At 36.1% G+C, this 13,763-nt stretch overlaps 1 protein-coding gene across 1 annotated transcript in view; it reads right to left on the bottom strand.

Annotated features, from left to right (window-relative positions):
- The window catches only part of LOC134848725 (uncharacterized), a 79,923-nt gene that overhangs the window by 28,957 nt on the left and 37,203 nt on the right, over positions 1–13,763 (bottom strand). Inside the window, exons 2-6 of the mRNA XM_063866237.1 lie at positions 9,936–10,143; positions 9,667–9,862; positions 8,874–9,326; positions 8,411–8,752; positions 5,296–5,520 (exon numbers count right to left, since the gene is read on the bottom strand). Of these exons, the coding sequence (XP_063722307.1) occupies positions 5,296–5,520; positions 8,411–8,752; positions 8,874–9,326; positions 9,667–9,862; positions 9,936–10,143 (1,424 nt within the window). The remainder of the gene's footprint in view (positions 1–5,295; positions 5,521–8,410; positions 8,753–8,873; positions 9,327–9,666; positions 9,863–9,935; positions 10,144–13,763) is intronic.

Below are 13,763 nucleotides of genomic sequence, written 5' to 3'. Positions count from 1 at the left end.
TGATTCTTAATCTTAAATCTGATAGCAATTCATTGTTTTTGTCTCAGCCTTAAGGGTTTTGGGAAGAATCAAATTTCACACGGATGGGTAACATATTCCAGTGTTCAGGCATAAAAAAACGACCGTAAAACATAGCCAACAGAAGGTTGGAAAATTGTACAAGAACAAGGAAACCGAAAAAAAAAAAAGATGTTGGAATCTTTTTATCGTTATTCAATTTTCGACAAGAAAAACATCACGTTGAAACTCTTTGAATTTTGAGCATTGAATATCGTTGCCTTTATCCGTAAAAATTATCCCATTAGAAGAAAAATGGATCAAAAGATAATTGCATTAATCCGCTTCGAATTCAGAAAATTAAAGTACCTCGCTGAAACTAGAAGTCATTCATTTTTGTGACCTTTATTGTTCCCTGCCTTTTAATAAAATGAACGAAAAACTAACTTTGAGCGTGAACAAAGGTCAAAACTTTTTTCTGAAAAAAAAACAAACAAAACCAAAAAATCAATTTTCAAAAAACTCCAATCGAGCCATCTTCACGAAAGAAATCAAGAAAAAGGAATCATTTATCAAACTGCCACCAGGCGAATGAACCAATTGTAGCGGAGCTTCGCATCATTTGCAATACAACGAAAGTAGAGCATTGCAAGCTAACAAATAGTCATTCTCGAAAGCAATTAAGATTTTAAAAAAACTTACTTAAGAAAATCGTAGCATTCCAAGCTAATAAATAGCCAGTGAGATGAAAATAACGAAGTCGAAAAAAAACTTGAAATAACAACAACTAGCAATGAATAAACTAGTAGTATTTTCCGAGCGTTAACTAAGCTACCAACTAACCTGAAAACAAAAACTGCCAAAGAAAATGGTTGCGATAAAAAATTTTAAACTACCAAAAAGACCTGATTAATTAAAAACAATAAAAATCATTTTTTATCTTAAAACCGATGTTAAATAAGTTCAATAAACCGACAAAACAACAGGAGTTAATCAAGACATTTAAAACTTTAATGGAAACATGCTAAAGTACAAAAAAAACGAGATGTCGCAACTAAGCCGACAAAACATATGAAGACGAACTATAGTCCGACTAATCAACTTTTCTAGGAAAAAATCACAATTTCAGAGTTAAAAAAAACAAGGTCCGTCCGGGACTCGAACTCCTGCATAACGTCCGGACTAAATGCACTGGGGCCTGAAAGTTGCTAAGTTTCAATAATAGAGCAACATCAATTTCAATAACAAATATGTACACAGAGGCGAAGCGCTTCCCAAACACTTGCGAGAACTCGACCAAAAAGCAGCTCTATCAAGTGCCATAAAAAAGTAGAAATAGGCCTCGAATTTGCACAAACTCGAGGCTTAGCAAAACTCGAATTAGCAAAAATCTGCACTAACCATTCAGCTACAGATGCTTAAAATTGCAAAAACTAGCCACCAATAACACAGCTACATATGCTGACAAACTGCTAATTCGATGCTGCCAAAGTACCGCCAAACACAAAAAAAAAACAATTTTGCATGTAATAAACCGCCAATCATAAAGCCATACTATGTATAAATAATGCATTTCAAAAAATGCAAGATCTACTGAGTAAAAAATTTCTGAAATCGAAATTTGATTCTTGTTATGTTGTTTGAAATAAATACCTTTCTTCGATTCACTTGATGAATTCAAAAGGTCAAAGCATATCAACTGTGTAAACTTAAAACTATTCGAATGTCGAAGCTTATGTTATCAATAAGCTGTTATTGCCAATTCGATGCAGCAAATATAGTTGCCTGTAATCGGGAAAAAGTATAGTTCCCAATTACAAGACATTTGTTCTCACAAGTCTATAAACGAAAAAGAAAACGAAAGTTGCATCTCTCATAAATGCAATAAGAACAATGATACCCGGTTACTGTGCAAGTAACACAGAATCTGCCGACTACAATCTTGAAAATAGGATTTTTTTTTTCAAAATCAAGCCTTTTTTTCTGCGTGGCGTGTCAAAAATATCTGAGCGAAAAATCAGAACTTAGGCATATTCGCCACTCATAGTAAGAAAGGCTAAATGGAAAACAGTTTTTGTAGAAAAATGACAAGAAAAAAAGAAAAAAAAACATCGTAAAAGAGAAATTTTAAAAATTTCAAACTTTTTTAAATTTTTTTTGTTAACATTTTTGATTCCCAAATTGGCGCTAAAAGACTGCAAAAGCTAAATATTCTCAAGTAAAACAAAAAAATTTACGGCTTAAATCAAGAATAAATAGGTTTTGTAAGCCTGCTTACACTCACCTTATTAGCTTGAAATTAGACCAAAAACCAAAAATCTCGGCACTTGATAAAAATTTCATATTTTTCATATAGTTCGAAACACAACTAAAAAAGCTGTAATACGATATATCACTTGACCTATACCGATGCACATCTAGGACCACGATAGTAAAAAATATGACCCTATACAGAAACGTGTATTTGCCAAAAAATGAACTTAACTGTGATGTTTGATTACGATAGTTTTGGAAAATTAAATACAGAGGCAAAGCTGCGGTTCGCAAACACTAGCGAGAACACGACCAAAAAGCAGCTCTATCAAATCAAAAAAGGAAAAGTAGAAACAAGCCTCGAACTAGCAAAAACTGGGCTAGGTGTCGGCTTCGAATCTACGACCTAGTAAATTTGAGTCTCACAGACTTATCACTCAGCCACAGATGGTTAAAATCCCAAAGAAATTAGCCACCAATAACGCAGCTACAAAAGGTAATAAATTGCAGCAACAGTACCACCGAATACAAAAATACACAATTTTGCATCTAACAAATTGGAAAGCAAAAACCCCAATTATGTATAAAATATGCATTTCAAAAAACTCCAATCGAGCCATCTTCACGAAAGAAATCAAGATTTAAAAATGAATCATTTATCAAACTGCCACCAGGCGAATGAACCAATTGTTAACCCAGAGGCGAAGCGGAGCTTCGCATCATTTGCCATACAACGAAAGTAGAGCATTGCAAGCTAACAAGACATTTTCGAAAGCAATTAAGATTTTAAAAAAACTTATCGAACAAAACCGAACCAGGCGAAAGAACCACATGTTAACACAAATTCGACACGGAGCTTCGCATTACTTGCGATACAACAAAATTGCAGCATTCCAAGCTATTAAATAGCCAGTGAGATTAAAATTACTAAGTCGAAAAAAAAACTTGAAATAACAACCACTAGCAATAAATAAGCTTGTAGTTTTTTCCGAGCGTTCACTAAGCTACCAACACGTGTTAAGTCGCCAAATACCTGAAAACAAAAACTGCCAAAGAAAATAGTCGCGATAAAAAATTTTAAACTACCAAAAGACCTGTTGAAAAAACAAGTTGAAAAAACAAGGTCCGTCCGGGACTCGAAACCCTGCATAACCTCCAGACTAAATGCACTGGGGCCTGGAAGTTGCTAAGATTCAAAAATAGAGCAAAATCAATTTCAATAACAAATATGTACACAGAGGCGAAGTGCTTCGCAAACACTTGCGAGAACTCGACCAAAAAGCAGCTCTATCAAGTGCCATAAAAAATCTAGAAATAGGCCTCGAATTTGCACAAACTCGAGGCTTAGCAAAACTCGAATTAGCAAAAATCTGCGAGCTAGCAATTTTGAGTATCACGCACTAACCATTCAGCTACAGATGCTTAAAATCCCCAAAAACTAGCCACCAATAACACAGCTACATATACTGATAAACTGCTAATTCGATGCTACCAAAATACCACCAAACACAAAAAAAATCCAATTTGGCATGTTATCAACCGCCAATCATAAAGCCATATTATGTATAAATTATGCATTTCAAAAAATTGCTAGATCTATTGAGTGAAAAAATTTCTGAAATCGAAATTTGATTCTTGTTATGTCGCTTGAAACAAATAGCTTTCTTCGATTCACTCGATGAAGTCAAAAGGTCAAAGCATATCAAATGTGTAAACTTAAAATTATTCGAATGCCAAAGCTTATGTTATCAATAAGCTGTAAAGGTGCAACAAATAAGCTATTATTGTCAATTCGATGCAGCAAATATAGTTGCATGTAATCGGGAAAAATTATAGTTTATTGGCTAAATTTTTTTTCGTTTCTCGCAAGTCTCAAAACGAAAAAAAAAAAACGAAAGAGGCATCTCTCATAAATGTAATAAGAACAATGATACCCGGTTACTGTGCAAGTAACACAGAATCTGCCTACTACAATCTTGAAAAAATAGGATTTTTTTCAAAATCAAGCCCTTTTTTCTGCGTGGCGTGTCAAAAATATCTGAGCGAAAAATCAGAACTTAGGCATATTCGCCACTCATTGTAAGAAAGGCTAAATGGAAAACAGTTTTTGTAGAAAAATGACAAGAAAAAAAAGAAAAGAAATAAGCTAATAAATTGCTGCAACAGTAGCACCGAATACAAAAATACAAAATTTTGCATCTAACAAATTGGAAAGCAAAAAGCCAAATTATGAATAAATTATGCATTTCAAAAAAACTGCGAGATACATTGAGTTGATAAAACTCTGAAATCGAACTTATTATCATTGTACTGCAGTTTGAAACAAATAACTTTTTTCGGTTTAAAAATGCATCAGCTGGTTTAACTTTTTACTAATCAAATGTCAAAGCACATATGATATTATACTGCTACCGCAGCCAGCCGATTCAAAAGTGCCACCAGAAGTAGCACTTTTATTTGCGACTTAGGTTAGAAAAAAAGAAAGTTCGAACTAATACAATTTGCTTCGCACTTTTAAGAATCAATCGCAAATTGATACACAGGAAATAAGTCTGAAATTTGACCTTAATCCCTTCCACGTACTTCTGCACTTCTTTTTTGCCTGAGTCTAAAAGTTTGTTACAAACATTAAATGGAGATTATTGCAAGAAAAAAGAAGCCGTTAGGTAAATCGATAAAACCACATCAAACACTCGGTCAGGTTTGGTAATTAAGTAAATATCAAGAATCATATTACGATATATTTTCTAGTGACTATATTTAGTACCAAATAGGAAAAACTGTCAATTTCGGTCTTATCTAGTGAGGCAATTTTGTTTCTGAGGAAGTCACAACGCGATAAGTAACCGTCAAAGTTAATTTAGATCTACCAACTATCGCCGTCATTATGAGTAATGAATTAGACCCTGCATCCAGTAATAAAAACTGTTTAGGCAACAACTGTCTTTATTCTAATTCTTTTAATCGGTGTTTTGTTGACAAAATTATAGGAAAATAAATAAAAGATCACTTACAACAAATTTATGGAAAGCGAAGTGGTCTTACATAGTTGGTCTGCGTGGGGCAACAGGGCCTTTGCGCAACTGATCCCTGCAGCAGTTGAGTGGCCGTGGCTGCTGCTTTCGAACTTGATGGGTGGAGTCTGAGGTGGCAAGTCAAACGTGAACACACTATCTGCACTCTTTGGAGTCACTAAGCTAGTCGCACTTGGACAGTCTCTGCCTCCCAATGCGTGCACATGTCCTGAGGCTGTTACATGTCTGTGACCTCCTACACAAAACACACACAAAAAAAAACATTTATAAGAAGCATTTAACAACATTTTAAACCCTGAATCGCGAACATACTTCAAATACGTTTAGAACCAATTTAAAGTCCCGTGGAAACAGACATAAATTTTTAGGTGTATCGACCATATAAAATTTGATGAGAACTTTATGATTAGCTGAATTAAATTTAGCTCAAAATAAGAATACTGCCCCATAACTAATTTCGTTTTACTTATTCACAATCGTATTACTTATTTTAGTGCAATTCCTAATCGCTCATTAACTAAAAAATCTGGTTTAAGATCAATAGATCAGCAATTTTTACAACACTTTGATAGTGTGCCTGCAAGTGTCAGTTCAACTTGTAAATATAATTTAAAACGCAAGTTACGAAAAACCACTTCATCGATATAAGTTTTACACAGTAAAATATAAATCAACTCAAAAAATCAACAACAAAGAGGCGAAGCTTGTAAAAAAAGGCTTTTCTCATCATTTAGTTTATACTGGCACCAAAAACTCCTTTAAGAAACAATTTACGGGTGGCTCAACCAAAAATGGATGTCGTTGAATTGTATCATAAAAATGTTTTAAAACTTTTAGTATTTAGGCTACACCCCTGAAACACACGAAAGCTAAAAAAAATTCTTGTCCACCAAACGAGGCAATATAAGGCGAATAAGCCGATATAACATAAGAAAAAAAATTAGTAAAAAAAAATATACGCACAGAAGAGAAGCACAGCTTCGATTCACTTGCTAAACAACCCAAAAAGAGAATGACAAAAAAGCTCTCAGAAATTGAGACAAAACTCGCTAAGTCAAAATAGTTCGAGAAAAGCTAGATCTACCAAAAATTTAATATCTTTGTCTCGAATTATCTTGAAAAAAAAACCGCTTTAAGAAACCCGCCAAATAAAACGATTGCTTCGAACGTTAAATTAGCTTAGAAAAAAGCTTATTTAGCAATAAGAAAACCAACAACTTTTGAAAAGACACCTGTTGAACCGGGAGAGTTTAACTTTTTAAAAACCTTTGAAGTATAAACCTCAAAAGACTCCCAACTTGTTTTGTGCATCAAACGACGCAAAATGAGGCTACTAAGCCAACTTGGTATTTACCGGGAAAAAATCAACGAATAAATTACGAAAAACGGAAATTATACTGAATTGGAAATGGTAAATTTACTCATTTTTTATAAAGCTGAAACAATACCTGAAAAAAACTATATCTACAAAAAATTACAGCTTTGTCTTGGATAAAACTCATAAACAACCCTAGCAAGCATTGACAATCAATGACCGAGCGGCTAATAGGGTGAAAAACTTGGGTCGACCCTCGCCGTAACGAATCTGTAATCAAAAAAAGTTCAAGCTATAAATTTTTTCAAAATAAATATTATTGGACCTATCACTCCTGAAACAAGCAAAATAATTTTAAATATTCGCCCATGAAACTATGCAACATGAGTTGACTGTGCCGATATAGCTCAAGCCGCACCAGTTTAACCGAAAAAAAAACCATCAAAAAAATAAAACTTGTCAAAATCAGAAATGATAAATTTACAAACTACAGAAAAATGTCCAATGATAGTACCAGGAACTGGAGATACCTCTTTCATTTTTTCCCGAATTTGTGTTATTGATGCAAAATGAAAGGGTTAAACTTACAAACTGAAAAACTGGGCTTCACCAAAACCTTAGTCTCTTATAAATTAAGAGAGTAAACTTTTGAGAAAATGGAATTTTCCAAGACAAACTTTTGTCTTACAAACTTTAAGGCGTAGCCAATTATTCACGGAGTCTGTTACAACCTAATGTCATGCCTCAAAAGCTTCACAAGTATCAAAAGTTTCAAAAAACGGACAAGAAATCAAAACTTGACTTTTCTGAGGGCCATAATACTTTTGTACGAAAAATTGGACGTAGCCGCTTATAAAGGGAAATTTCTCTCAAATCTTTACTTAAGTTAAATGCAAAACCTCAGATTTGAGAGGGGCAGAATTTTTTGTGTTGCGGCATGTTTTCTATATAAAATGCAAGAGAAATTTCGTAAATGTTTGTAAAAAAAAAGATTGTTTCGAGTAAGTACCCTGGAAGCATTGCATATCAACCTTGGAAGCATTGCATATCTTTTAACCTTGGAAGCATTGCATATCAACCAGAGAAAGCCTTCAATCAACCGGAAGGAAGAGTACAAGGCTCGCGAGTTGACCCTGAAGCTGTAAAATTGTTACATTGTCCCACATTCCAGTGGCTTGTTCCAATCAAACTTGCTTATCACAGTTCTATCTGTTTTAATTGCTTTCCAGTTTTCCTATTTTTTTAATGTGCTTTTAATTTGTACAATTTTGCTATTTTTTAGTTACTGATAATGACATAATGTCGAAAACGTTTTACCATTGATGTTTTTTCCCTGAGATCACGAGTAAGTACCAGTGAAAAAACAGCCAATCGAGATTGGAAAAGAGTAGTAAACGCAAGTAGGCAAAAAAAATCACTGAAAGAATCTCAACGTTCGAATTTCAAAGAAAAAAGTTACCCTTTAAGCTCTTTGAATTTCTAGAACTATTTATGATTGACACTTTTTTGATGACATTACCCCAACTTGAGAAAAATGGATCAACAATTAAAGCTTTTTTTTTATTCCGCTGGAAATCTTAAAATAAAATTCCACGTTCGAAACTAGAAATTGTTTACGAATTTTTGCGCCATTTGGAAGTTCGTATTTGGAGAGTGCTATTTACGTCATTTTCCACGGATGAATTTCAATTAACTCAAAAAGTGCATATATACCTAAGTGCATCCCTATTTAAAGACTTTTTCCCGAAAAAAAAAATTCGTTCACTGCGTTCATTACTCTTAATAAAATTTTAAAAAGAGGTAATTTTACCGATCGAGCCCCACTCAGTCGAGGCAGAAAAAGGCCGAGTAGGAACAGGCGGACACTCCACGTGCAGTTTAGTTCCAATATGTACTTGATGAGGCGACATGTTCGCAAACGAGAACTGGGCGGGAGGTTTACTGGCTAAGCTGACCGGCAGTTTAAGCTTACAGTTACTCGAACTAAACTGCTGTTGGTATACTGGTAAGTTGGGCGAATTATTGTTGCTTGTCGGTTTGGAGCCGGAATGATGCGATGCTCCTGGCGATAAGGCTGGGTTCTGGCTTCCAGTGTCCCATATTTGCACGCTCAGCGTTCCAGGAGACTGCATAGAAGCTGGAGATGATGACCCTGCATTAAAAATCATATGGCTATCTCTTAGTCATTTGCGCACAGTTCTTCTCTTTGACTTTGCTCAAAGGCCATTGACAGCAACGAAATATAGCTAGTACAATATTAATGAAATAATAACCTGAGAAAGACGCATTGACGGCTGCTGGTTTTCTTGAGTACTCCCTCTCATTGCGTTTTTCCTCCATATCTCTCAGATCTTTCTCAATATAATCATTTACATCATTGAGAAAATCGTCGTATTGCTTCATTCGTAATTTGCTCTCGTCGACAGACGCACTTCTATATTTGTTCAACTCAGGAATGGGCGAGTAGAGGTCTTCGTTTGAATGAATTTCCAGGCTGTGGTAGTTCGGTCGGACCGAGTTGGTACGCCGACTCGGCGATTGCATCTCACAGCCATGTTGGGCAACTTTGGACAAAAATCGAGGCGGAGGAACATGTGAGCGGGATTTTACAACTTTACTTTTGCCCCCACATTCGGAGAAAGCACTCGATTGTGTGTTTGGATAATTTGCAGCTGAGCTACCAACTGCGTCTATTCCAGGCTGCATTTTCTCGTCTTTTTCACCTTCTGTCACACCAAAATACAAGACAAATCATTTCCACAAATTGTTTTTGGGATACTTTAAATGAATTGTACTTATAAATATAGCAACCAGACAGTTGGAAAAGAGTCAATGAACGCAACTATGCAGAAAAAAATACTGACTCGACTGTCGAATTTCAAAGAAAAATGGATGCCCTTAAAGCTCTTTGAACTTCTGGAACAAATTAAGATGGGCAATTTTTTGTGAACAAATTTTAAGACTCTTTCTGATAAAAATCATCGCGAACTATACACATGAGCAAACGAAATGAAAAAACTACAATCCTTCGCAAACTAAAGAGCATCAAATATTTTCAGAAGTCACCTGAATCTATATCCGCTTGCCGAATTCGTTCCATTTTGCTTGGAGAACTTGAGTGTTTTCGGGAGACTTTTACAGTCACAAAATCCCCGATATTGTTACCTTCCGAATTGCCTTCTTCGATAACACCATTAAATGTCTGCAATCTATTGATATTAGATATATTTGTCATCGAGTTACTTGCTTCTGTCAAGCCATTCTAAATAAGCAAAAATGTTTTAGGACAAATTGAACAACAATTCAAAACATTATTGACTAACTAGAATACCCACTCGAGAGTAAGTTGGGTAGAACTCGTTCCAGAAATATTTAGGAATATAGCATTTACTTTTCCTCAAGTCGTTAGAATCTACATTGCAAACATTATGTCCCTTCTCCAAGTGTCTTCTAAGACTTCGTTGATCACAATAGCTCTTGGTGCAATCATTCTGACTACACGCAAACGGTTTATTGATTGCGTGGGTCAAAGCATGCCCCGACCTAAAAACGAAATTACCACAATATTTTTATAAGTCAGAGATGAAGATAGCAACAATTTTAATAATACTGGCGAAACGTAGCTTCGCGCCACTTGAGCTTTCCATATATTCTAAAAAAAACATTCCAAGAAGAACAGCCACAAGCCGACTACAAAACAGGCCAATATAAATTAAAGGGGACAGTGAAAATCTACTAAAGACATTTTTAACCGTTAATTACGCTGGTGAACAAAATGAAGTGCAAATTCAGGTTTTTACGGTCCCAAAATCTTGCTGTGGATTTCCACTTTTTACAATATGTTCTTCGAGTTTCGGCGATAGTTTACATAGACCAAAAGCAAATGATCAGCGCTAGCCTGCCTCAATAAAATTAACAGTATTTGGTTTCCAAGACTTAACTTGTTATTTCGGGTCTGAAAATGCCAGATTATCTGCGAACAGCTTTCATGAGTTTTTAAACTGCTTAACAGTGCCATTCATAAAATGGACAGCATTGATAAACGTAATGAAATTAGAATTCAGGGTATACCTGAACCTAAAAACTTGTCCAATGCAAAGCGTTTGGAACACGATGAAGAACATTTGAAGAATATTCTAGAAACACTCGGTGAATGGGATAAAAACAACATTAATCTGGTAAAACGGCTTGGTCCCTTTAATGAACAATCGGATCGTCCTCGGTCCCTTATTGTTAAATTTTCCAATGAATGGACTGCTAGGAAATGCTTGACTAAAGGATATAAACTTCGTAATTATGATTACCCAGTCTTTATTAACAAATCGCTGTCAAAATAAGAAGTTATTTTGGAAAAGCGTTTTTTGAAAAACGCTGGGAGCTCATGCAAAATGGAACTTTAAAGCTGAGCTAAAAATCAAAAATCTGAAGCTTTTCCATAACAACGTAGAAATTATTATCCAGTCTTGACTATCAGACATTAGTATTATTGTGTGGAACATTCGCAGTATGGCGAGTGAAAAAAACGATTAGACTGTGTTAACTTTCTATCTATTTACAATCCTGATATTCTATGCCTTTCAGAGACCTGGCTGGATACTACTGATAATATCCTTCCTGACTGTGGTTATACAGTTATATCACAAAACAATAGGCAAAATGGTATTCATGGCGGAGTTGCAATTGTGTACAAATCTTGCTCCCAGTATTCCGCTTACGATTTTACTAGCGCTGATTACGATTTTGCTTGTGGTTGTATTATCAACTCCGACCCCCTTTGCTTGTTGTTACTATTTACAACCCACCAGTTTCTTCCGAGTACTGCATTCAGAGTAATGTGTGTGACATTCGACCAGAATGTGAAAAATGCAATCTCTGCAGAATTCGGAATTTTAGCAGTAAGCCTTCCGGATTGGTGGTTTTTATGAACTAAGGGCGTTATTGGAACGTTTAGCCAAACGGTGAAGGCTGGAATATTCTAGTATTTTAAAATTTCAAAAATTCGAATGATGACGTCACATTTCTGAGAAATGCTGAAACGGCCATTTTTAACAAAAACGAGTGAAAAAACACAACAACAACGTTAGTTGCGCTGACGAGAACAACTTTATCGAAATTGAAGAAGTCGAAATTGAAGAAGAACAGCAGCAGAGTGCAGAGAACGTTCCGAGTTGCAACTATTGTGCTGCTACAATAGTTGCAAGGCCGTTGCGAACAATGGTGAAGGGTAAGAAACCAGCCTTCCGTGTTGTCGTGAAATCGAACTTAAGGAGCTTGATTCACCGGATTCAAGAATCCGGAAGGGTCTCGGGACGGAAAACTTTTATTGACTCATATGAACTTTTAGCATCCTGTCATGTCCTGACTTGAATTTAATTGATATTTGGATTAGTTTTGACAGGGATGAGGTGCTAAGAGTTGGGGGAAAGGGTTGATCCATCTTCGATGGAGATGATGATTTTTATCTACTGAACAAAAACAATAGTAATATAATAAATAGTAGCCCTGTTTTTAGGAGTGACCTCGTGGTCTGGGGATACTGAGACCCAGCCATGAGCTCACTATTTTTGCATGTAATTCAGTTAATTTGAGCGTTCTGGTCGAAGCCGGAGAACAGTAACGTTTTTGTCGACCCGATGTAAGAAAGACCACCGAAAAGTACTGGCTTGGTAGAGACGGTGAAAAACATGCAAAGCTCTGTTTAGACGCTAGCCAGTCGTCTTAAGACTTAGTTTTGTTATCCGTCGATATGTATCTTCCGGGCGAATGTTACATGTATGTTTTTATGGCGCTCCTGGGTGTTATTCTTTCATAACATCATGACCGGCGGAACCGTTAACGAGCACTCCGCGCCGAGCGGATGCTCACATTAACGCCCTTAATAGGCCTAAACTGCCGGGGCGGAAGGGTAGTTCGGAACGTGGAAGCCTTCCGGATTACCGTGAATAGTTTTTTAACCTAGTTAAGACCGAAAATTCACGAACCAGGAAGGGTGGGGGGAATCATGAACCCCTCATCCCCTGAGTGGTTTGTGACCAAAAACACTTAAAGATATAAGCAAAACCAAACAAAAAGTAGTATAGTACCCAAGAAAAACAAAAAACATAAAAAATAACCGAAAAAACCAAAAACAGTAAAAAAGTAAAAAATCAGTAGAAATCATCCCCCCAGACAAGATGTGATTCAACCCCCCCGTTTGTTGTTGATAGATATATTGTTGTTACAGGCATTTATATCAGTCAGGATCGTTACGATCAATTTTGTGGCCCGTTTGTGAGGCTTGTACTGTAGGGTTATTTGAGCATTTAAGCACGTTAATGATAAATTGCGCTCAATCCGGAGGGGTCAGCTGATTTGCGCTCAATTCGGAAGGGTCTTGGGTGAAGACCGATCCGGCAAGCAGTACAAGGAGCAACAAGAAGGGGCTCAACGACAACAACAATCGACTGTTGGGTATCGTTAACAAGTTTTGTATCCCTTTTGGTACAAAAAGTAAGATAGTAATCTGTGGGGGGCTCGACAGTGCTGCACTGTAGTGACCCTTCACCGAACTGCGAATATCCGAGTTAAGCACCTTAATTCGGATAATAAGCAAACCCGGAGGGGTATAGTATTACTAATATTATTACTTATATAGCCTATATTAATAGTCTTATATCGTTTTTCAGTGAAAAACAACGAAAACAGACCGGTTTTTAGGGTCAAAATAGCGATATTTTGATCCCCCCACAAGTCGCGATTTTTGAGATATCGATATTTTTTGAAACGGAAAAAAGCGCTAAGTTAGTGTGTTACATCGTGACTAAACTACTGTAATAAGTAGAACCGGTTAACTTTAGTTCGGAAGTGGTTGGAACTAGTTTAGTACGAAAAACCAAATTTTCCCATTTTTTGATAGTAAGAAACACTATAAAATCAGAAAATTTTTTGAAATCTTTGAGTTAGGACAGTAAAAATAGTTGTTCGGACAACGTCCACTAGTGAATCTACGAGTTTTAAAACCCGCTACCCGAAAGCCTTCCGGGTTGCAGAGAAATCGAACATAACGTGTTTGATTTGGTGGATTCATCAATCCGGAGGGGTCCAGGTAGCATAGTTTTTCGCAAATTTTTTCTACAAAAGCGTTTTAGATCGGGTCTTTTGCATTGAACTAGAAGAGTATAGGC

The sequence above is a fragment of the Symsagittifera roscoffensis genome, chromosome 6 (genome assembly GCF_963678635.1).
Source record: "Symsagittifera roscoffensis chromosome 6, txSymRosc1.1, whole genome shotgun sequence".
Taxonomy (NCBI): domain Eukaryota; kingdom Metazoa; phylum Xenacoelomorpha; order Acoela; family Convolutidae; genus Symsagittifera; species Symsagittifera roscoffensis.
Note: the sequence above shows the minus strand (reverse complement) of the source record. Positions and strands in the feature narration are given on the sequence as shown.